The sequence below is a fragment of the Xenopus laevis genome, chromosome 2S (assembly GCF_017654675.1).
Source record: "Xenopus laevis strain J_2021 chromosome 2S, Xenopus_laevis_v10.1, whole genome shotgun sequence".
NCBI lineage: Eukaryota > Metazoa > Chordata > Amphibia > Anura > Pipidae > Xenopus > Xenopus laevis.
The window spans coordinates 150,776,975-150,802,933 of record NC_054374.1 but is presented as its reverse complement, the minus strand read 5'-3'; the positions used below and the strand labels follow the sequence as shown (position 1 = coordinate 150,802,933).

At 40.6% G+C, this 25,959-nt stretch overlaps 1 protein-coding gene across 1 annotated transcript in view; it reads left to right on the top strand.

Moving 5' to 3' along the window:
- The window catches only part of tmem123.S (transmembrane protein 123 S homeolog), a 31,115-nt gene extending 6,639 nt beyond the window's left edge, over nt 1–24,476 (top strand). Inside the window, exons 2-5 of the mRNA XM_018250307.2 lie at nt 6,318–6,497; nt 13,094–13,195; nt 22,182–22,332; nt 23,793–24,476. Coding sequence (XP_018105796.1) covers nt 6,318–6,497; nt 13,094–13,195; nt 22,182–22,332; nt 23,793–23,817 — 458 coding nt within the window. The 3' untranslated portion in view covers nt 23,818–24,476. The remainder of the gene's footprint in view (nt 1–6,317; nt 6,498–13,093; nt 13,196–22,181; nt 22,333–23,792) is intronic.
- The last annotated feature ends 1,483 nt before the right edge of the window (nt 24,477–25,959 follow it).

Below are 25,959 nucleotides of genomic sequence, written 5' to 3'. Positions count from 1 at the left end.
GTCGGGCAACTGGTGGGCAGGAACAGCAGCCTTGTTCTGACATCCAGAGGTCCTTACTGGGGAAAACATTCATTCCTATACAAGTTCTTCTGAAACAGCAAGACCAGCCCTTGTTATAGATCGTTTCCTTTTGGGAAGCCTTTGTATTACCAGACTGCATTTTGAGTATTACAAGCATGGGATCCGGAAATCCGATATCTAGAAAGTCCGTCTACCATAGACTCCATTATAATCAAATAATCCAAATTTTTCTCTGTAATAATAAAACAGTAGCTTGTACTTGATCCCAACTAAGATATAATTAATCCTTATTGGAGACAAAACCAGCTTATTGGGTTTATTTAATGTTTACATGATTTTATTGTAGACTTACGGTATGAAGATCCAAATTACAGAAATATCCATTATCTGGAAACCCCCATGTCCCAAGCATTTTGAAAAACAGGTCCCATACCTGTAGTAGTTTTGTCCCAAACCCTTTATATTTTGTCACCTGGACCAAAAATATATGAAGTCAGTGAGTTTCCCTAAAGTGATTGCAACTGGTTACCAGGACCGGATGGTGCCGATTTTAGGAACCCAACAATTACATGTCACTTTCCAGAGTGGGAAGCTCGGCATCAGTCCAAATGCACCAAGTTCTAGAACAATAGATCATTCAGACTGGAATATGAATAGGAGAGGCTTCAATAGAATGATGAGTAATAAAAAGTAGCAACAGCAATACATTTGTAGCCTTACACAGCATTTGTTTTTTCGATGGGGTCAGTGACCCCCATTTGAAAGTTGGGATAAGTCAAAAGAAAAAGGCAAATTAATTCAAAAAATAAATAACGAAGACCAATTGAAAAGTTGCTTAGAATATGCCATTCTATAACATACTAGGGGGCAGGTTTATCAAGGGTCGAATTTCGAGTTCATGGGAGTTATTTAAAACTCCCAAAATATGTGGAGTAACGTTCCAACCTCTGAATTGCACCTCCAACAAAAAGTGTTTGCGTCTGGGTATATCTGACTTGCACCTCCAACATATAGTGTTTGCGTCTGGGTATATCTTACCTAGCCTGAATGTGGTAAAATACCATCTACTTAAAATGTTATAATTAAAAGACCAGTAACATCAAAAAATTGTTTTAAAAAATTCATTAGTATACATCAAAAAAAAAACATCAATGCAAATTAAACTTTAAAATTGCAAAGCCTTTATTAAGAAATAACTTACCGAAACTCCAGTTCCGCTCCTGTACAGAAAAGGCGACACTGCGATGATCCATCCTGCGGCACTCTATTTCTCCTCCCTGGAATGGCGCCCCAGAGCCGGGTGAGAGATAAAATCCCGACAGTGGCTGCTTGCACAATTCCCACTCAGTCCTTCCATGGCTGTGCTTTTCATTCAGGCTTGTTTCATACAGTACATCGAGGTATCCGGAATGCACGACGCAGCTTCACACGCTGTCAGTACAATATGGCCGATAGCCAGGGAGGAGAAATAGAGTGCCGCAGGATGGATCATCGCCGTGTCGCCTTTTCTGTGAAGGAGCGGAAGTGGAGTTTCGGTAAGTTTATTTCTTAATAAAGGCTTGCCAATTTTAAAGTTTAATTTGTGTTGGTGTATATTTTTCGATATATACTAATGAAAAAAAAAAATGTTGTTACTGGTCCTTTAAATTCCTGGATTTTGCAACACCTTGAACTAAACATGAGATTAGCGTTGTAGGGCTCGTAGGCATTTTCTGGAATTTCTAAGCCGAGATCTTGTTCCCAGGCTTTCAAATAGGAGAGGGATCTCTCCCCTGTTTGTTATCCAGCATGTGATATATGAGAGACACCGTGTGTTTAGGTGGTGTTTTGGCACTACATAGCTTTTCGAAGGGGGGAGAGTGATCTTCCTAATTTACTAGTTCCTCCTAAATAACCATAAAAATGTTGAGTTGGCAATAGTGGTAGTCCTGTAAAAATGCCCTGGGTCTCGCTTGTCTTAAAAGTGGCAAGTCCGCCAGTTGTCCTTGCTCTATGAGATGGATGAACTGCAAGTGCCCATCCAACAGCCAATCCTTAAAGATATTGGGGTGGAGTGCCGAGGGGAAGGCGAGATTATTTGTTATTGGTATTACGGAGACGGAAATGTGGAAAAATGGAGATTACCATTCAATTTGAGTTCTTAAAGGGCCAGTGTATGGTAAATTTCAAAAAATCTAATTCCAATTTTTTTTAAAAAAAACTAATAGAATTTTAACAATTCCCTAGTTGAATTTGACAGTTTTGGCCATAAAAGAAACTAAAAAATTCTAATTTTCACTTCGACCCTTGATAAATCTGCCACTAAAAGTTGACTTCAAGGTGAACCACCCCTTTAAGTTCGCTTTTAATTTCTTTAAGACTCAGTTTAAAGGGGAACCGTCACCCAAAAAAAATTATTCAAAATCCTATTTTATCACATTAGTCAAGCAAAATTAACTTTATTTACACAATATAAATTATTTGAATCTTGTTTTCTTCAGTCTGGGAATTCATAATTATAACAAGCAGGCAGGAGCCATTTTGTGTACACTGTTATTAAGACAAGCTTTCCATCATCTCAGAATCTTGTTTGTGCACCAGAATGGGGGACCTGATGTCCATCCCCATGCCCTGGCTACACAATTAAATGGTGAAGAGAACGGGGGAATGTGGGGAGAGCAGTGACATGTTGGAAGTTCTGAATGGAAAGTGAAAGTAATTATCTGCCCCGCCTCTATGCCTAAGGCATAGAGGAGGGGCAGACAATATTTGATTGACAGCTGAGATTTTTAAATAAGCTTATAACAGCTATGAATGCTTTAATAAAAAATAGAAATTGGATTTCATGTTTAATTTGAAAAGGACTTTTATTATACAGATTTTTATGTCTGGATGACAGGTCCACTTTAAGAAACTGAATGAAGTGTGTGAAAACTGAGCCAAAGCAACATGTGTATATTATTGTATTATTGTCAGGGCTACCGTTTCTGCAAATGTGCAGCTAATGAATGTATTGTAATGTGTCTTGGTGTGTGTAAATAACCGGACACAAGCTCTCCACCGACAATAAAGAGCTGTGTGCAACGGCTTATTCTTGCAGTTCTGCATGTGTCAAGTACATGTGATGCAATACACAAGCAATTGTTTGAGAGGGTGGAGTGGCCTCTCTGTATCTCAGTAACAAAAAACACAACAAAGAGGCCGTAATATTCAGAGGCAGCAGAACTTTGACACTGAATCTGTAGTAAAGCATTAAAGAAAGAAATCCGATTTACTTCCCGTGACATTGTTTTTTATGTACTTTAGGTTCAAAATAGTTATAAAGGGGAAATACAACCTATAAATGAATTTAGCTGCATAAAACCAGCATGAATAAGTTAATCCCCAGTTTGAGTCTTATTATTGTGCTTTATATAGTGCCGGCATATTCAGTAGAGCATTAGAGAGTTGTGCCTAACTTTTGTATAGTGAGTAAAATATAAGGATATTATAAGTCACTGTGGATTTCCATGACCATAAAAAAGAACCAGGTAGAAGGAACTTGGGTCATGGAACTCCGCAGTGACTTCTAGTATCCTCATGTTTTACAGTACAGGTATGGGGTTGGTTACCCGGAAACCCATTAGCCAGAAAGTTCTAAATTACCGAAAGGCCTTCTCCCATAGACTCCATTTTATCCAAATAATCAAAGCTTTTTATAATGATTTCCTTTTTCTCTGTGATCCCAACTAAGATATTATTAATCCTTATTGGAAGCAGAACCAGCCCATTGGGTTTATTTAATGTTTACATGATTTTCTAGTAGATTAAAGGTATGAAGAGCCAAATTACAGAAAAATCTGTTATCCGGAAAGCCCCAGGTCCCGAGCATTCTGGATAATAGGCCCCATACCTGTATATTATTATACTCCAGGTCCATTGAGTCATGTGACAGCAATGACATCACTAAGCACTGATTATGACTGATGACATCACTTAGCACTGTTTTTAAAGATAGAATTTACAGGATATTCGTGGCTCTTGTGTATTATATAGTGAATAAAGTACCCCTTATTGTAAAATATAAGGATATAATAAGTTACGAGGAGTTCTATGACCAAATAAAAGCACGAGGCCTCAGAGATCACCTGACCAGAAATACAGCGGAAAGAGTTCGTAGAAAGCTGGAAAGAGTTAGAAGAAAAAAGCAAATAATTAAAAAACTATAAAACTGAAAAAAATGAAGACCAAATGAAAAGTTGCTTAGAATTGTCCTTTCTGTAACATACAAAAGTTAACTTCAAGGCCGAAACTCCCCTTTAATAAGAAATGTTGGCCCAGAAAGGATTACAAGATCCGTCCAGCTTGTCTGCAGTTGTGATATAAAATCAGCATTGTGTGAGACTTATTTAATTTTGCTGGTGCCTTAATCAGATTAGTTACATCTCAAAAAGTATGTCAGAACGACAGATTTTTTTTTTCTTTCTTCGATTAAAGGGAAAGTCTACCTAGAAATGCTATTTTTTTCATTAACTTTGCTTGTAGGGGTTTTTCAGCTGTTTGGATTTCTGTTCTGCTCCTTCGAAGGTTGGAGATGACAGAGAAGTGTTTCTATACATGTAAGGACAATGGCTCACGTAGAGATTCCTGGCGTTTTGTTACTAGGGTGATGGATAACTCTGTGGTCAGCATTGCATTCCGAGCAACAATCAACTGACACACGGGGCACCCATAGTTATATTTCACTGCTGAGAAAAAATGAAGCTGAGCAATTCTGGGCACCCTCCTCATAGATATTAATTGCCCAGATGCCATTGCCCTAAGATAGTGATCCCCAACCAGTTCCTTGTGAGTAACATGTTGCTTTCCAACCCCTTGGATGTTACTCCCAGAGGCTTCAAAGCAGGTGATTATTTTTGAATTCCTGGCTTGGAGGCAAGTTTTGGTTGTATAAAAACCAGGTGTACTGCCAAACAGAGACTCCTGTAGGCTGCCAGTCCACATAGAGACTATCAAAGGCCAATCACAGGACTTGTTTGGCACCCGAGGAACTTTTTTCATGCTTGTTTTTCTCCCCAACTCTTTTTGGATTCCAATGTGACTCATGGGTACAAAAGGTTGGGGACCCCTGCTCTAAGATAACCTTCCAGTAAAGGTTATCATACATTGAGAATATTTATCTATGCTTTGGTCTGGAGCAGTAAAGTTTGACTGAACAGACTTGATTATTGTGACAAGGTGGTCCGTGACCAATATGATTAGGAAGGGGGGGATGCTCGGCCTCTCCCCAGTCTTTTTATCAGTTCCCAAACAAGAGATCTTTACCCAATGACTGGGTGAGCCAAAACGTGTTGATATAAGGTTCAGCCCTTGGGCCAATCACCAAAATACATGTGGAATCCCAATGTGGTCAGTGGCACAACAAACTCTGGCTTCGGCCAATGGAATTTTTCCAGTTTAGTGATCTGTGTTATTGTCCGTAAATGGGATTAGGCCACATTAGAATAAATAGAACCAAGCCCCATTCTGAACTTTAATGGTATGCAGACAAATCTTCTATTAAAGGAAACCTATACCCCCCACAATGAATACTTAAGCAACAGATTAAATTAAATCAAATTAAGTGGTATATTAACAAATCTTATCAAACTGGAATATATATTTAAGTAAATATTGCCCTTTTACATCTCTTACCTTGAACCACCATTTTGTGATGGTCTGTGTGCTGCCTCAGAGATCACCTGACCAGAAATACTGCAGCTCTAACTGTAACAGGAAGAAGTGTGGAAGCAAAAGACACAACTCTGTCTGTTAATTGGCTCATGTGAACTAACATGTATGGTTTGTTTGTGTACACTGTGAATCCTACGATCACAGGGGGCGGCCCTTATTTTTTAAAATGGCAGTTTTCTATTTATGATTACCCAATGGCACATACTACTAAAAAAGTATATTATTATGAAAATGGTTTATTTACCTGAAGCAGGGTTTTACATATGAGCTGTTTAAGCAATATCTTTTTATAGAGACTTAAATTGTTCAGGGGTATAGTTTTCCTTTAAGCTTAACATCAAATATCAGTGTTATTGGTAGAGGACAGGTGAGAGGTGGACTGGACAGAACTTCCTATGTATTTGTTTAGTTCTTATTGTCATGATTTGTTATGAATGGGGAAGCTTGTTTCCAGGGCTTTATTGAGTCTCATCATTTTTGCGCAAGTGAAAGTCAATGTTCGCTATACTGATAATTGCACCATGAGGATCCTGTTTGTAGCAGGACAGGGTTATTTCAGATGAAGGCCTTTCTTCTCTTGATTAACGTTTCCTTTTTGATTACAGCTTCAACAGAAAAAACAATAACAAGTGCTCCCGTGCAACCGACCGCAGGCAGCAATATAACAGACTCCAATACAACTGAACCTGCTAGCAAGGATAATACCACCAGCCCTGTAGCTCCAACTTCAGCCGTGAGTAGCACCAACCAATCCACGCTGGCTCCACCAACGTCTGCCTCTACAGGTAATCTAACTAATTATAATCCTTTAATTATATCCTTTTGGCAACAGCCAGTCTTTACCTGTCTGACCAAACCAGCTGATGGGATGATGGGCCTCGGGTTGTCCTGTCTTGGCCATACTCTGCTGAGGTCTTTGTTAGAGTAACGTGCCCCACACTGGAGCAAGCTAAACCAGATACAAGCTCATATTGGGCTGTGGGCAAGTGACCTAAATGCTCTTCTATCTCTGGTTAATGATGAACTGATTATAACATAGATATGCAGCAACTGAAAAACTCAGAAGGACAGGCTTTGTTTTGTGCTGGAGAAGAACAAGTTAAGGCTGCTGCTACCTGCCTGTTAGTAGAGGAATGCCATGAGAAAGAATGATCCTTTGTGCTCATTAAAAGCATACTGACGCACCTTGGTTATATCAGTAGCGCCACCTGCAGGACCCAGTATGCTGCAGATGGCATTTTATATTTGTTAAAGGTATACTGTCATGGGAAATAAAAAAAAAATTCAAAACTCATCAGTTAATAGTGCTGCTCCAGCAGAATTCTACACTGAAATCCAATTCTCAAAAGAGCAAACAGATTTATATTTTATTTCGAAATCTGACATGGGGCTAGACATATTGTCAGTTTCCCAGCTGCCCCAATCATGTGACTTGTGCTCTGATAAACTTCAGTCACTCTTTACTGCTGTACTGCAAGTTGGAGTGATATCACCCCCTCCCCAGCAGCCTAACAACAAAACAATGGGAAGGTAACCAGATAGCAGCCCCCTAACACAAGAGCACTCAATAGTAAAATCCAGGTCCCACTGCAACACATTCAGTTACATTGAGTAGGAGAAATAACAGCCTGCCTGAAAGCAGTTCCATCCTAAAGTGCTGGCTCTTTCTGAAAGCACATGACCAGGCAAAATGGCCTGAGATGCACCTACACACCAATATTACAACTAAAAAAAATACACTTGCTGGTTCAGGAATGAAATTTTGTATTGTAGAGTAAATTATTTGCAATTTAGAAATAAAAACGACATTGTAAAAATCATGAAAGAATCCCTTTAAGTTTATTTTCGGGGAGATTAGTCGCCCCCAGCGACAAATCTCCTCTTCTTCGGGGCGACAATCTCCCCGAACTGCCCTCCGCTGGCTAAAATTAAAATCGCTTGCGACAATTCACAGGCGGCTCTTCGTTTTCCGAAGTCGCCTGAAGTTTCTTCGTGAGGCGACTTCAGAAAACGAAGTGCAGTATGTGCATTGCTTCAGGCGATTTTGGCCGGTGAAGGCAGTTCGGGGAGATTGTCACCCCTAAGAAGAGGAGATTTGTCACTGGGGCGACTAATCTCCCCGAATCTGCTTGTGTGGCCTGACCCTAAAGGCAATAAGGTTACTATGTTCTCCCACGGAGAATAACCAGCAGCAACCTGAATTCCTCCATAGGCTGTAACCCTGAAAACCGCAATTTGGGTGAAAAAGAACCTTCCCCGGGAAATTCAGACATAGGGGAAGGCACTGGTGAAAACCCCCCACTGATATGTGGTTTTTCAGTTACTGATAAGTATATTTTGTGCTTTGCTAGAGATATTGTGATTAATGTGATTATGCCTCTGCTAGTTCTTAGCTGCCGGGGAAGAGATTATCTGAACATTGTCAGGTTTACTGATCATGTTTGTTGATTCAAGCCTTGTGACCAAAAAAAAAAATATTCCCCAGTTCTATGCCACAGGCTAAACATTAGTGCTTTTCAGTTCGTTACTTTTATCTGCATGGGAAAGTACAGTAACATATACCCGTGACTTGATATGAGGTCCTGCCATAGTGAATACCCTGGAAGAAGAGTTCTCTATAGACTTCAACAGAACAGCACCACCGACGGTCACACACACAATTTGGGTTATTTCCTATTTTCAGCCTCTAGGCCGAAAGGAAATCTTCAAGTGTTAAGGTCCCCATAGACGCAAAGATTTCTCTTGCCGAACGACCTATTTTAGTGAAGTCCGACCAATCCTTCGAAATTATTGTGAGGTTAGTGGGATTCGAACGATCGGACATCTTACGATTTTTCGGCCGACATCTGTCAGAAAATTGATTGGCCAGGTTAAAAAATCTTTATCGGTCCCAGTGCAATCTATCTATGTTTGAAGGGCCAAGCAGGCAGCTCCCCTTTGTTTTCCTGGCAATATCTTCTGAAATGGTCTTTTTAGTGGATGGACAATTCGTACGATCATTTCGAGATAATCGTGGTCTCACGATGACGATCGGATCTTTTAAAAATCTTTACATCTATGGCCAGCTTAAGTGTCAAGCAGATCAGAGGAACTGCTGTTGATGTTCCATGTTGGAATCTGCATTTTAAACCTTGAAGATCTTGTATTTGTCACCTCCAAGAGCTGACTAAACAGACCTTCTATCTTGGGAACAATGAAAACTTTAGAACAAAAACATTTCCATCTGTTTGAGATGAAGCCATCGTTCCTACTAAGTATACTCTCATGTAACACCCTGCTTTTAAAAAGTACATTGTGCCTCACACGTTGGATGCCTAATGGGATCTTAATGTGGACCGTTGGTATTTCAGAAGGATCTTTTTACACCTCTCTGGAAGCTGAATCTCGTCTTGTCTTGAAAAAGGGGTATTTTTGGCTCCCATCTGTTCCACTAGAGTGGTTTCAGAGTCAAGTGCTCTGTCATTTAGGTTTCCTGATTTAGGTGCAGGCACTTGTTTTGTCTCTTCTTTTCTTTGCCCTTCGTAACAACTGGGGAAGAAAATGACTCTCAGCCTGATTTATATAGAAGGGAGGGATCCTGTTTCTAGCCCTCTGTTAAAGTCCTGCGCAGAACCAATTTGTTAAACCAGACCCGCAAGTACCTTATCTGCAACCCGATCTGTGACTCGCTGACCATTGTTAACCGGAAGTGACATCATTACCAAATGGCGTGATCAGAAAAAAAAGAGGTAAAACAGGAAGTGCTGTCATTTTAAACCGGAAGTGACATCATTAGACGTAGGCGTGATCAGAAAAAAAGGAGTAAAATTCGCTATTGAGAAGACCCGTGTCCTGACCCACAAACCCGGAGAACCGCCGACCCGTGTAAATACCCGCTCCCGAAACTTCTACCTGCAACTCGCAGGGTACCGCAGGTTTTTGTGGGTAACCCGCTAGTAACCGACACGTTGCAGTGCTCTACCCCCTGTCACCTAATGAGAGGGTAGATAACCCCACACTGCCAGTCTGTAGCATATGGAAACGGGGGGAAAAGGTTATATTAGGAAGTAGAAACATCTCTTCGCCCACTGTACACAGAATGACACTTTACTTATAAACGCATGCCATTCCCTTCATTTGAAGCTCTCCTTAAGGTGTGAAATCATGAAGCTGTATGCCTTGTGGAATAGTCTTGTCTGAGACCAGTGTTATTCTTTTCTTACACATGCTTCCTAAAGGATCTCTCACTGACGCATTGCACTCGGCAAGGTAAGATCATGAGCTGCCGCACATAAGGCCTCCGCATTCCCTTCATGAGATGTTTATCATCACCATCCTATAGTGCTTGCCTCAACTTGCTGTTTTTCTTTGATTTATTTAATGGATCTGTAAAACTCTTTTTTTCTCAGAAGTATCCCTGGTTATAAGAAGTGTATGAGTATTGTGGCCTGTGGATCCCAACAGATGTCCATGTGCTAGAGATATTGGTCGGTTTGTTAATCAGGCTCGTTTGGAAATGTCTGGCATCGACAGGGAAGGGAGAAGACGAGATGCAATTCCTCTTCATTTTCTGCTGTTCTTATCATTCTCGCTGTCCAGACAAATATAAAGGCAGCCGTACCATTCATGGCCCCTCATATGTTATCTGTCCAGTGAACACAAGGCCAAATCCTCTGGGCTGGGCTGTGTTTGTCACTGTGTGGGAACAGTAAAGTTTAACCCAATTAGGATTGTCAGATCCTCTGACCATAACATCCCTTGGCCATTTGTACAGCTATGCATATACATGTAGCAGCGCTATATAAATAAATATCTGCTTTATTGATGCATTCAAATTATTGCCGCCCTCTATTGTCCATTTGTATCCAATAGCCTCTGTTTAGTAAAGTTCAACGGGGCTGCATCTGCATAACATAATGTTCAACAGGTGAGAATCATGCTGCACGACGCCTAAGGGTAGAACTACATGGGCGATTTAGGTCCGATCCGACGCCACGCGACGAAACTCTGGCGTCAAATTGAATGGAACAAAGATAAGCTTAGTTGTAGGAATGTTGGATGTAGTCGCAGCGTTTGCATCCGAATGTCGTGTCCGATGGACACTGTGACTTCATCCGGCATTTCTATTTTACTTTATTTCCGGCGCATTCGACTTGACACCAGCGTTTCTTTTTCGTGTGGCGTCGGATCGGACCTAAATCGCCCATGTAGTTCTACCTTTAGTTGCTGTGGATCCAACTGTGCAGCAGAAGTAATTCCCAATAATGTATATAATTACAACCTTTCCCTTGAAATGAAAATGTTCGTATGTGCACTACCCCCTCTCCCCCAAAAAATCTAACAGTGAGCAGGGGCGTAACTACAGAGGAAGCAGACCCTGTGACTGCAGGGGGGCCCAGGAGGTATAGGGGCCCCACGAGCCCCTAATTCATATACAATTTTAATAAATATTGGTAAACTAGTCAACCTTTAAGCATTTTGGGGGCCTGAAAAATGATTTGCTGTGGGGCCCAGTAATATCTAGTTATGCCACTGACAGTGTGTATGAGTGTGCATTTAATTCAGAATAGACCTTATTGCAGCTTGGGGATTTGACAAGTGCTTACAAACAGATGAGCTGCAGGATGAGGTTTCTCCTGTTTAAAAGAGAAGGAAAGGCTTGAAGCACTTGGGGGTGCCAAATGTTAGGCACCCCAAGTGATTATATTTACTTACCTGAAACCCAGGGCCGGTGCTCCTATCAGCAGAAAACTGCACGGGCCCGGGGTTATACCAGTGAGCACCACGGAGTGATCCTCTTCCGTCTTCCTCTTTCTTCGCGCGTCTGTGCATGTGCAGTAGAACGAAAGCAGAACTTAGTTCTACTGCGCATGCGTCTGCCCCGGGAAATTTAAAGACCGAAGAGGATCACTCCGTGGTGCTCATTGGTATAACCCCAGGCCAGTGCAGTTTTCTGCTGATAGGAGCACCAGCCCGGGTTTTCAGGTAAGTCAATACAATCACTTGGGGGTGCCTAACATTTGGCACCCCCAAGTGCTGCAAGCCTTTCCTTCTCCTTTAACCTATTAAAGTACATGTTAATAGTGGATCATTGTATTTTGGGGCAAGACTTATTTATTCCACTAATCTCACCCCTGTAGCTGAAGTTATTAGAATTTTATTTTGTGCCCAAGATCATTGATATTTTTCTTCTTTATACAGCAGATTGATTTTTCTGCAATTTAGCCCACTTTACTCCACCCTTGTCCTGTCTGGAAATGCTAGGCCATGTATATGATATGTATATGATATGTATATGATATAACAGCTGCCCCGCCTATGAGAAGCCCCAGTTGTGCCTTAATAGCCTACTGGGTTCCTATACTTTTGTTCCATCTCCAGAGTGGGTCATATGACTAATGCAAACAATCTTTTTATTTTGGGGACACTGTATCTCTGATCCGAAGACTTGTGCAGGCCATTCTGTAGGGAACAGGAGGGCTGCAGAAACTTTGGGTGCCTGAAGAATGGCCTCACAAACGTTATAATAAAACCCATTTATCACAAGTGGACCTGTCACCCAGACATAAAAATCTGTATAATAAAAGTCCTTTTCAAATTAAACATGAAATCAAATTCAGCATTCAGCACTTCCTAGATGTCACTGCTCTCCCCACATTCCCCCGTTCTCTTCACCCAGGCATACCTCCCAACTGTCCCGTTTTTAGAGGGACAGTGCCTCTTTTGCCAGAAAAGAAACAAAGTTTCTAATTTAATTTGCTTTTGGCAGAAAAGCCACAACAGACGATTAGATACATTTGTAACAATTCAAATGAATCTAGATAAGCAAATAAGTAATTGTAACAATATAAGATAACAGAATAACAAGATAACAGGAACAACTTAGACTCACAGCTTAAAGGGCAATTCACCTTCATTAGCAAAACTGTATTAAGTGAAAAAAAAACTATAGAAATATGTTCAAACTTTTATAACCTGCGAAATTTTGTAAAATGAACATGGTAATTAGGGGGTGTGGCCACAAAAATGGGCATGGACAAAAAAAAATCGCCACGCTACGCACAGCAACTTTTTTGTCCCTCTTTGTATTTCCAAAATGTTGGGAGGTATGTCACCGTTTAATTGTGTAGCCAGGGCATGGGGATGGACATCAGGTCCCCCATTCTGGTGCACAAACAAGATTCTGAGATGATACAAGGCTTGTCTTAATAACAGTGTCCTTAAAATAGCTGCTGCCTGCTTGTTATAATTATGAATTCCCAGACCAAAGGAAACAAGATTCAAATAATTTATATAGTCTAAATTAAAGTTAATCTTGCTTGACTAGTAAGATAAAATAGGATTTGGAATATTTTTTTTTGCGTGACCGGTCCCCTTTAAATACTGTCTCTTCTGATTGCAGTGAAACCCGTGGCTAACACTTCAGAGGCAACAACCAACGTACCTGCGAAAACCTCAGCGACAGCCTCAGCATCAACATCCGCTGCAACTTCTGCCGTGACAAGTATGTGTTGGATGGGAGGGGGGTGAATTCGTGGTTTGTACCTTAAAGGGGTGGTTTACCTTTAATTAACCTTTAGCGTGTTGTATTTATGGCTAATTCTAAGCAACTTTTCAACTGGCCTTCACTTTTTCTTTTAATAATTTTTGAATTATTTGCTTTCTTCTGACTCTTTACAGCTTTCAAACGGGGGTCACTGACCCCCATCTATAAAAAAACTAAATGCTCTGTAAGGCTACAAATGTATTAGTATTGTTACTTTGTATTACTCTAGATTTATTCAAATCAGTGCATGGTTGCTAAGGTAGTTTAGACCCTAGCAACCAGTTTGCAGAAATTGCAAACCGGAGAGCTGCTAAATAACTCCAAAACCACAAATAATAAAAACCAATTGCAAATTGTCTCAGAATATCACTGTCTACATCATGCTAAACGTTTGTTTAAAGGTGTACAACCCCATTTAACCTGAGTGCAAGTAAAAAAGCATTGGCATTTGACCAGAAAATGTCATAAGGTTATTTGGATTGATCTCTTATTATAAGCTGCATGTGATACACCTTCCTTTTGTAGGAGTATATGCAGCCTGCACTGCCACATACAACACCCCAACATTCCTTTCTTCTTTATAATGGGTGATACCCATTAAAATACAAAAGCTTTCATGCAGCTAGGAAACTGTCACTTGGGCATCCTAGTTACATTCTATAGTCGCCAGTAATTTCTAGGGATGCGCCAAATCCAGGATTCGGCTTGGGATTTGGCCTTTTTGCAGCAGTATTCCGATTCGTCCAAAACCTTGTGCTTGGCTGAAACAAATCCGAATTTGCACATGCAAATTAGGGTGGGAAGGGAAATCAAATGATTTATTTTTCCAAAACAAGGAAGTAAAAAAAAAAATGTTTCCCACTTTTTCCTTTCCTGCCCTTAATTTGCACAAGCAAATTTGGTTCGGTATTCAACCGAATCTTTTTACGAAGGATTCAGAGATTTGTCCGAATCCCAAATAGTAGATTTGTTGCATCCCTAGTAATTTCATTGGGCCACTGCAGTATTGCTTTAAGCCGGCCATGATTTTATTCATCATACAACGAGCGTTCAGATACCAGTCGTACGTTTTATTGCAACATTCTAGAACAAGCATTCAGATTCAAATTGTAGGATTAACTTCCCATAGGTATAAGTTTTTAGATTGACCTATACTAGATATTCCCAAAATTAAAAAAAAATCTGATGATGTTTTGGCCGTTAATAATGGGCCAGACAACAATCCTACAAGAGTCGTGTCTCGGAAATAGAAGTGACCCACCAATAAGTCAGATAGACGACGCATGCACAGATATTCTCATTATACAACAGAAATTGTCTAACCTGTCCGATCGACTACACCGAATTGCCATGCAGCCCACACACAGTCCAAAAATAATTTTGTGAGATTATATCTCTGCATGTATAGCCAGCTTCACCTGAAACATACCCCACGTGCACCTGACATTTCGAGTTTTTTCGGAGAAAAAAACTTTATTCGAGTATAGTCTAATTCGATTCTAGTTTTCGTGTCGTAAAATTCGTCCGAGTTTTAGATGTTCGATTTTTTTTAGGAATAACCCCCCAGTCGAATTTCGAGTATATTCGAATTTAATAGAGTTTTAAAAAAACTCACATGAATTCAAAATTCAACCTTTAATAAATGTGCCTCCCTGTACTGGGGGCTCTCAAGTAAAGCTGACGTTAATGGCATGTTTATTAAACTTTGCTGATGCTTTGGATGTATTTTCCTTTTAAAGGACCAGTAACATCAAAACATTTTTTAAAAGAATTCGTTAGTATACATAGAAAAATAAACACCAAGACAAATTAAACTTTAAAATTGCAAAGCCTTTATTAAGAAATAACTTGCTGAAACTCCGCTTCCGCTCCTGTTCAGAAAAGGCGACAGGGCGACGATCCATTCTGCGGCGCTCGATTTCTCCTTCCTGGCTGTCTCTCATGTTCTACTGACCATGTGAAGCGAGGTGAAAGTGCTGCATCAGGGAGCACTATATTGCACTGGAATCTGGCCTTGCAGTGCGGCGCAGTGGCCCCTACCCCACATCCCGTTGCCAGGGCTCAACAGAGTGTCAGAAGTGAAGGCGGAAGGCTTCAACCTACTATCCCTGACCAGCAAGCAGAGCTCCGCAGAGAGGGACGCCTGGGTTGTGCATTTCTCTGAGGCTACGAGGAATCGCAGTGCTGGGGAGGCTGCCTGAGGACCTGGCTTTGGAGAAGTTGCGGCTGATATTGACTGTGCCTCTTTGTAGAGATCCCATGATCCTGGACTGTTGGCTCGGCGGAGCAATGTGGCTGTATCTATAGCCGGCTTCGGTGTAACTAACGCTCCCGAGTACAGAGTCTCGGGAGGAGCCTCGAACTCGGGCTTCCTCGGCCACTCGTAGTATTCTGGGGACTGGCTGTGCTCGTTGTCCCTCTGGCAGAGATTCCCCACTGATGAGCCCAAATTCCCACCCTGGAGATAATAAGATCCTGGACTGATGCAGAAAATACTTGGCTCGGCAGAGCAATGTGGCTGTATCTATAGCCGGCTTCGGGGTAACTGCCCGCTCCCGAGTAGTTATTTTGAGAATACTCCTTGCAGGGTGGAAATTTTGGCATGATGTAGTTAGAGTTTATGAAAACTAATGCCCATTAATTACCCCAGAGCCTGGGATCATCAGGGAGCAGGTACTTACCCCAAAGCCGGCTATAGATACAGCCACATTGCTCCAGCAAGCCAAGAATCTTCTGCAACAGTTCAGGATCATGGGATCTCTCCAAAGGGGCACAGTCAATCTCAGCCACAACTTCTCCAAAGCCAGGTCCTCAGGCAGCCTCCCTCGTAGCCTCCGAGAAATGCACAACACAGGCGTCTCTCTCCGCACAATGGATCGTCGTCCTGATGCCTTTTCTGAACAGCAGCGGGAGTGGAGTTTCGGTAAGTTATTTCTTAATAAAGGCTTTTCAATTTTAAAGTTTAATTTGTCGTGGTGTTTATTTTTCGATGTATACTAATGAATTTTTTAAAAAAAATGTTTTGATGTTACTGGTCCTTTAAGATTCAGTGGGTAAAGGGTAAAGCAGTTATTTGTGTGACAGACTAGTGGGAAAGAACATTTTTCCCTGGTCAACAAGTCTATTCCCACTGTTTCTTGGAATTTCAGAGCTGCATGCTGTCTCTGTAGAAGTTCTCTTTTCACATATGTATGTGATCTTTGCTGAGCTGCACTAATGTCCTCTAATATCCCCCCGGGGGAACATAATCTGTAAGAAGCCCCATTCCTTTTATAATACAACATAAGCAGTACTAGTGCCAGGCAGCTGAGTGCAGTGGTTGAATACAAGGTGCAGCGCAGAATTATCCAGGACTACAGGTTTTAAAGTCTACTACAGGTATGGGCTCCATTATCTGGAAACCAGTTATCCAGAAAGCTCCGAATTACAGAAAGGCTGTCTCCCGTGGACTACATTTTATCAAAATAATGCAAATTTTTAAAAATTGTTTTCTTTTTCTCTGTACCGTATATGCTCGAGTATAAGCTGAGTTTTTTAGCATCCAAGATGTGCTGAAAAAGTGTACCTCGGCTTATACTCGGGTCAGCAGAGATTGCAGTCACTTTGCTGAGATTGCAGTCACTTTTAATCATTCCTATACCAACAGTTGGTATAGAGAGGGAGAGACTGCAATATCACACAGCGCCCTCTGTTGGTTATATGAAAGAATAACAGTGACTGCAATATCACACAGCGCCCTCTGTTGGTTATATGAAAGAATAACAGTGACTGCAATATCACACAGCACCATCTGTTGGTTATATGAAAGAATAACAGTGCGCCCTCTGTTGGTTGTATGAAAGAACTGAAGTACAGAAAGGAAAAGTGTGTCCCATATCATTGAACCATCCCATTAATTAGTCTGAGTTCCCAACCATATAAGGTAAAACGTAACTTTTATTAAATATATCCAAATTAACACGAGAAGAAATAATAGTAAGAAATTAAAAGCAAGGTTAGGTAGGGTAGCTGTATAGACACGAAGTCATCAGCTAATGTACGATATAAGAGATCGAGATTGTGATGTGGGTTTATGCTGCACTAGCAACTGTTGCCCACCATCAATCTCGACTGCTGCCGTGCTGGCGTGCCTCTGTGCACATGAGGGAATTAATGGATGGCGTTTGGAGTTATGTTGGCACGTAAAAAGTAACCGCAGTGTGTACTCTATAAACTCAAGTGTCTCAACCTGAGAGTCCCCGTGTCAACTGTGAGGGTACTAGCGTCCAGTCCCTTGTATCAGAGAGGAGGTGGTGAAACAATAGGAGGCGGAAGCAAACCTCCGCGAACGAGAGCACCCCTCGTACCCTCCCACACCACCCTTCCTTTGAGATCAGTCCACAGTTAGGACGCGGGTAGCCGATAGGCAGAGTGCCTTTTAAGTGAGTGTCGGCGAACTTAAAGTGCCCTTCTCCAACCCTTCCTCCCTTCCACAAAGCCGCCCGTCCCAGCTTGTGATCGTCCCTGCCTAACAGTTTTAAAAAATAGATGCGCCTGACGCGCGTTTCGCTTGTTAAACTACAAGCTTTATCAAAGGCTGTATTGGGCGCCAAAACTAGTGCAGGTATAAATAGACAGGGGGAAGCTCCTCCGATTTGAATTAACCAATCACGGGGCAAGGGGAGGAGTCCTGTCTTAGGCAGTGTGTCAGATCAGTGTTAAGCATCATTTGGATCCAAAGAATCAGGCCATTGGCAACATTGTTTAGAGACAGTTTCCTGGTGTCTGTCAAGTATCAGAATTCTGATTCCCTGATTACAATAACAAATTCAATAGTTTGTAAGCATTCAATAATAGGTAAAACACTATGATACAGTTACCATCTTTTAAAACAAAAAGATACAGTTCTGTAGAGTGATTGCTCATAAATATTGTATCAAATCTGGAGATAGATAGAGAAATTCGTGATTATACTTTACTTGAGACCAGATGAACTCTGATTCTCTGGTTGAAGTAACAATGTTAGATGGTTAATTGATCACTATGATACAGTTAACATCTTTAAGACAAATCGATACAGTTCTATGGATTTATCGCTCATCAAGACTGTGTCAATAGGCAGTTAAATAAAGATATTCATGGTGATGCTTTCATTGAGACCAGATGGACTTAGAGCATTCATTAGAAAAATTAATTTGCTTTCCTTTGCCAGAAGGGATGTCTCAACATCACCCCCCCCCGAATCCCTAGACTGATATTATACAGACCAGTGGTGTGTAGGCCCTTACTGGAACTGTTGTGACTTTCCATAAAATGTCTGCTCACTGGGGGGAGTGGTTTCTTTGCTTTTACCCAGTCTGGGGCATTATCTATACTTAGTGCATGTTCAAGGATTCTTTTCTTGAAAGCACGGTTGGTCTTGCCAATATATATTTTATTGCATGGGCAAGTTAGCAGGTAGATTACATTAGTTGTATTGCATGAAAAATACTGTGTAATCTTATAAGGTTTGCCAAATCTATCTAAAACCGATAGTTGGTTAAACATAAATTTACATGCTTTACAGTTACCACATGGGAATGTGCCCGTTCTTGCGGATTTAGTTTTATATTTGGAAAAATGGCTTTTAACCAATCGGTCACACAGATTAGGAGCTCTGCGACTGCACAATTGTGGGCGTGGACCCAGTGTTATGGATAGAACTGGGTCAGTAAGTAAGATATGCCAGTGTTTGGTGAGAGCAGAATTGATATCTGGCCATTGTCTACAAAAAGTGCTAATGAATCTTATTGGTTGATCATTTGTGTTGTCAATATGTTGTGGTCGATCAAGCAAGTTTGCTCTCTCTGTTTTGATTGCTCTGTGGTAGGCCTTCTGAATTATGGAGTTTGAGTAGCCCCTTGCCATCAGGCGCTCTTTAAGTTCAGTTGCACGGTGTTTGAAGGTGGCTATGTCCGAGCAATTTCGACGTAATCGAAGAAATTCCCCTGTTGGGATTCCCTTTTTGGTTGAGATGGGATGATGGCTCTGAAAGTGTAGTATGGAATTAGTAGCTGTAGATTTACGAAACAAATCTGTAGAGATTTTACCATCACTCTCTAAGATTAGTGTTACATCGAGGAAGTCCAGCTTGTGATCGCTGACAGTATGTGTCAATCTGATATTAAGATTGTTATTGTTCAGCGTATGTAGGAATTGGTCTAGACATTCTCGGCTACCGTTCCATAGAAATACCAGGTCGTCTATATAGCGAAACCAGGTTGTGATGTACTGGGTGAATTGGGACATTGTGTCTCCAAATACCCAGAAAGCCTCCCACCAGCCCATAAAAAGGTTAGCGTAAGTGGGTGCGAAAGCAGCTCCCATAGCCACTCCTCTCACCTGTAAATAGAACTTATCATTAAATACAAAGAAATTGTGATTTAGGCAAAACTGGGTTAGCTCGGTCATAAAATCAATAAATTGATTATCCCAACTACTTTTAGTCTCCATGAAAAATCTAACAGCTTGTAGACCGTGTTTATGGGAAATCGATGAGTATAGTGATTCGACATCACATCCCACTAGGAGAGTGCCCACATCGGTTTTGATATCTTGTAATTTAGAGAGGAGATCACCAGTATCCCTGATGTATGATGGGAGATTGGTTACGAAACTCCTTAGTTTGATATCGATATATTGGCTTGCCTTTTCACATAGGTTACCATTTCCTGATACGATTGGACGGCCAGGTGGCTTTAATAAATTCTTATGTATTTTAGGTAACATGTAGAATGTAGGGGTGGTGGAAGAAACATTCAGTAGGGCTTTGTATTCATTTCTAGTAATTAGCCCTGTTTGAAAACCATCCTCGATCAGGGTGTTATATAATACCCTAAATTTATTAGTGGGATCACTGTGTAGTTTGTGATAACACAGGTTATCATTCAATTGTTTAAGGGCCTCTGTCATATACATCATACGTGGCCAAATTACTACATTCCCCCCTTTATCCGATGGTTTCACTACAACATCATCCCATTGGGAAATTTCTTGAATGGCCTGTCGTTCCTCTCTTGTGAGATTATCGCTGTATGATCTGGGTAACTTCATGAAGTCATTCATGACTAGTTCACAAAAGACATTGACTGCCGAGCTTGTGTTCTTAGGTGGCATGAAGCGACTGAAACTGGGTTTCATAGTGCTCAATGGTGATGCCTGTTCCAACATTAGATCATTCAGGTCGGAAATCGCCTGTGCGAAAGAGTCTTGTTCATGAGTGAAAGACTCTACTAAATCATGAGGATTGAGGGGATTGGGTGTACGTAAAAGTGGGTTCATGGTCGACTGAGTGATTGAGTTATCATCTTTATTAAAGTGTTTCCTTAGTAAGAGTTTCCTACAGAAGAGGAAAAGATCTTTATAGAGAGAGAACTGGCTAATGTCAAAGCTAGGGGAGAAGGACAAGCCTTTGGTTAATACATGACTTTGTACATCGGTGAGGACATGTTCACTTAAATTGATCACAGTTAGTTTCTCTGTGTCCTTTTCTTTCTGTACTGGCCCCTCTCCCAGTAATTCTGACGTGGGTATGCCCACCTGTCCCGATTTCTTAGTTCCCTTCCCCCCTCTCCTTGTATGAAAGAACAACAGTGACTGCAATATCACACAGCACCCTCTGTTGGTTGTATGAAAGAATAACAGTGACTGCAATATGACTGCAATATCACACAGCGCCCTCTGTTGGTTATACGGAAGATTAACAGTGACTGCAATATCACACAGCGCCCTCTGTTGGTTATACGGAAGATTAACAGTGATGGCAATATCACACAGCACCCTCTGCACATGGTAATGGGACAGTGGGACAATGCACACAGTAATCCATTTGTCAATTCTCTGTGACCATCAAATTTGAAAAGAAGTCCGGTTGATCGCTGGGGGGGTCGCTTTGGCAGAATGTGCGCTGCTGGGAGTGAGGGCTGTAGTTGTGTCTAGGCTTATACTAGAGTCAATAAGTTTTCCCAGTTTTCGTAGGTAAAATTAGGTACCTCGGCTTATACTCGGGTCGGCTTATACTCGAGTATATACGGTAATAATAAAACAGTAGCTTGTACTAAGATATAATTGATCTATAACAAACAAGGGAAAGTTGTGCTCACTGCTAATTTTTAAAATACATATAGACAAATACAAGAGTCCTCTGCACTCAACCCATTATCAATATATTTAAGACATTGAGACATAAGTGCATACAGCTACTGAAAATGCCTTACCCTTTAAATAAAACGGATTGTTTGTCCATATATTGCAATATATTTAAGCTGGCCAACTACATCAAAGTCATCCCATGTCTGACCAGTCCTACAGATAATAATTAATTCTTATTGGAAGTAGGGATGCACCAAATCCACTATTTGGGATTGGGCCAAATCCATAGTGAAAGATGCATATGCAAATTAGAGCAGGAAAAGAAAAAGTGGAAAAAATTCTTTATTTGTGATTTCCCTACCCGCCCCTGATTTACATATGCAAATTCGGATTCAGTTCGGCCAACCACAAGGATTCTGCCGAACCCGAATCCTGCTGAAAAAGGCCAAATCCTGGATTTGGTTAATCCCTAATTGGAAGCAAAACCAGCCTATTGGGTTTTTTTTAATGTTTAATTGATTTTCTAGTAGACTTAAGGTGGGAAGATCCAAATTACAGAAGGATCTGTTATCCAGAAAGCCACAGGTCCCAGGCATTCTGGATAACAGGTCTCATTGATTTGTTCTTCTGGGTAGCCACACTGAGGCACATTTGCCCATCACAGTCTCTTTCAGTTGGTTTCCAGTTGAGTTTTTTCCATTCCTCATATTGAGGCTGCAGACGCCTTGTTGCCCCTCTCATGGCCGCTGCGGGTTCATTATTAGCTTGAACAAGTTTAATGATGCAGTTGCGTTTTACCAGTGAGAGAATAATGGCTTTTTTTATTTCGCTGCAGGTTCCATTGCTTCTCAGGTGTCGCCTCAGATTTCTGGTTTTGACCTGGGCAGTTTCATCGGTGGCATTGTGTTAACGGTGGGCATTATAGCCGTCCTCTTCTTCGCCTGCAAGTTCTATAACTCCAGGAGAGGAGTTCAATACAGGACCATGTAAGTAGCTTCAAGGGGTGGTTCACCTTTAACTTTTAGTATGTTATACAATGGTCAATTCTAAGCAAATTTTCAATTGGTCTTCATATTTTTTGTAGTTTTTTTTTATTATTTGCTCTTTCCAGTTCTCAAATGGGGGTCACTGACCCTATCTAAAAACAAATGCTCTGTAAAGCTACATATTTGTTGCTACAAGTTACTACTCATTTTATTATTCAGCCCTCTCCTATTCATATTCCAGTCTTTTATTCAATTCAATGCATGGTTGCTGGGGTAATGTGGACCCTAGCAACCAGATAGCTGAAATTGCAAACTGAAGAGCTGCTGAATAAACAGCTAAATAACTCAAAAACCACAAATAATAAAAAATGAAAACCAATAGCAAATGGTCTCAGAATATCACCCTCTACAATCATACTAAAAGTAAACTTAAAGGTGAACAACCCCTTATATAATTAATACTTTTTTTTTTACCTTTTTCTTTCTAATGGTGAAATATGATGCACGTTTTCGAGGGACCAAACTAGTTGTGCTGAGATCAGACTCCCAAAGAGGTTTTCGGACTACTTGTTGTTGATGTCCCATTTGCCGCCCAACATTTTGTCAGGTCCTACTAATAAACCAATTCCAAAAAGAGGGATTGCTGTATTCCTCAAAAAGAGGAATAAAACCCACGCTTTAGAATGTGGCTATTCTGGTGGTATATTATACTCGCAGACCCAAGAGTTATTTCAGTGTATATCAAAAATTAGGGGCTTTTTGTTTAACTGCCATATTGGCTTGGTGTGACATCACTTCCTGCCTGAGTCTCTCCCTGCTCGCTTATAGCTCTGGGCTCAGGTACAGCAGGTAGGGGAGAATACAATCAATTAAAAATTCTGTACAGTTTCTGAAATAATCAAGTTTATATTCACTACAGTATTCCTCTCTTTATTCATTCTCTCTTCATGCAACAGTTGGGTGTCAGATATTCATTGACAGTTAGATCCAATATATCTTATAGGGGGACTTCCTTTCCCAGCAGATGAATTAGAGCTCACTCAAATAACTGATTCCAGTACAAACAAAATAACTGCCTTTTGCACAAATTCTGCATGTAGAGAGACATGATGTCTGGTGATTTTAATAGAGTGAGCTCTAATACATCTTCTAGGCAAAAGGAGCCTCCCTATACGATATATTGGATTGAACTGTCAGTGAATATCTGACACCCAACTGCTGCATGAAGACAGAAGGAAGAGAATCAGATGCTCAGAGAAGGATAGTGAAAATAAACTTGGTTATTTCAGAAATTATGCAGAATATTTAATTGATTGTATTTAGAAAGTTTTTTTATTTCAGTATGATGAAGCTTGTATTACATTTTCATGATAGTTCCCCTTTAATTTCACTGGATACAGTGAGGTGTGTGAAAATGTCTGTTTTCCTCATAATAATCTCTATTTTTTCTACCTTTGCAGAGATGAACACGAAGCTATCATTTAATCTGAAGAGTTCCGAAGGATTCATGTTCTCTAAAGGATTCTCCTCTCTCAGCTTTATTCTATATAATGCACCAGTTACATCCTGAGCATTTGATTTTGAATGTCTTGGAAACCTTGTTTGTTTATATTGTGTATTGAACTGGGCTTGGTTCTTACACAGAAGGTTACTAGGCATTTGTGTTAGAAATCTCCTTGTATATTGACGTGTATCCATAATAGGGATGCACTGAATCCTTCTGCCAGGCCGAACCGAATCCTAATTTACATATGCAAATTAGAGGTGGGGAGGAAAATCACGTGACTTTTTGTCACAAAACAATGAAGTAAAAAAAAAAAAGGATTCGGTTCGGTATTCGCCCAAATCTTTCATGAAGGATTCGGGGGTTCGGCCGAATCCAAAATAGTGGATTCGGTGCATCCCTAATCCATAACATATTGGACTTGTGCTGTCACACACGTGGTCTGTATAATAATGATCTGGCAAATGAGAAAAATCTATATTTGCACTTTTACCTGTCGCATGATAAGGAAATGACACTTGACATTCACTTTGCATCTGTTTCTTTAAAGGAAAACTATACCCCCCAAACAATGTAGGTCTCTATAAAAAGATATTGCATAAAACAGCTCATATGTAAAACCCTGCTCCATGTAAATAAACCATTTTCACAATAATATACTTTTTTAGTAGAGTGTGCCATTGGGTAATCATAAATAGAAAACTGCCATTTTAAAGAATAAGCCCCGCCCCCTGTGATTGTATGATTCACTGTGCACACATACATACCAAAAAAAACTATACTTCTTAGGTCACATGAGCCAATTAACGGACAGATTCTGTCTTTTGCTTCCACACTTCTTCCTGTTACAGTTAGAGTTGTAGTATTTCTGGTCAGGTGATCTCTGAGGCAGCACAGAGACCATCACAAAATGGTGGTTCAAGGCACGAGATGTAAAAGGGCAATATTTACTTAAATATATATTCCTGTTTGATAAGATTTTTTAATATGCCACTTAAAGGGCACCTATCACAGCCAAAATCAAACACATATTAACAATCTGACCAGTACAACATAAGCATGTTTAATCAAACTACATATATAGTTTTTTTTAAAAAACTGCAGGTTTTAAAAAATCCCTTACTTTGTCAAATGGGTTCTTTCACTGAGGGAGGCCATACTGTGACTATAACAGAGACTATAATATGCAAATTTCAGGAGCATGCTCAGATTGAAGCACTGCTTTGAGTATTCTACCCAGAATGCCTAGCTTTAGTAAACTCCTCCACTAGAAGTATCAGGAGATTTCCCTATCTTGTCCCCTGCTGGTGATGTTATTATGCAAATGAAGGGCACACAGTAACTTCCAGCAGGTGGCAGCACTGCTGTACAGCAGCTAACACACAGGTTTGGCTGATTTGAAAATAGCTTAGAAGGGTTGCTAAGCAACCAAGGAATTTCAACTGAGCATGTGCGAGATTTCAGAGCTACAGTTGGCTGGGAAGATATAAGTTGGAGGAGCCAGTGAAATCCAAGATGGCTGCCTCAGCTAGAACTGAAGGGGAGATAGGGGAGATCTTGCAGAAGGAATAGTGAGCTGATCATTTACATTATACAAACAATTCTAACTGTTTTAAAAATCAGATGTCTTGAACTTTCACATAGTGTATTTACTTAATAAGTAATTTATTCTAGTTATGATTGGTGCCCTTTAATTTGATCTAATCTGTTGCTTAAGTATTCATTTTGCGGGGTATCGTTTTCCTTTAAGGCTGATTTTTGGTTTATATTTGTCAGAGTTTTAAAAGTGAAATGTGTTATTGAATATATTGGACCCCCAGGCAGTGGCAGACACTACGGATTAGGATTGTTTATCATATCGACCAGCCATAGCAAGTGTTACGCACAGGCATTGTTTTTCCCAAGTAGCTGCTCTGGGGGTGTACAATGGCATTTTGAGCACCAGCCCTGCTTCCAGAAAGCAAAAGTGATCAATAATATCAGTTATACGCTTTACAGCTGCATCATATGCTTAATATACTGCATGTTATTACATTCATTGACCTGCCATTACATAAACTCCCAAAATATAGTTACATCGTTAAATCGGGTTAAAAAAAAAGACAAAGTCCATGAAGTTCAAC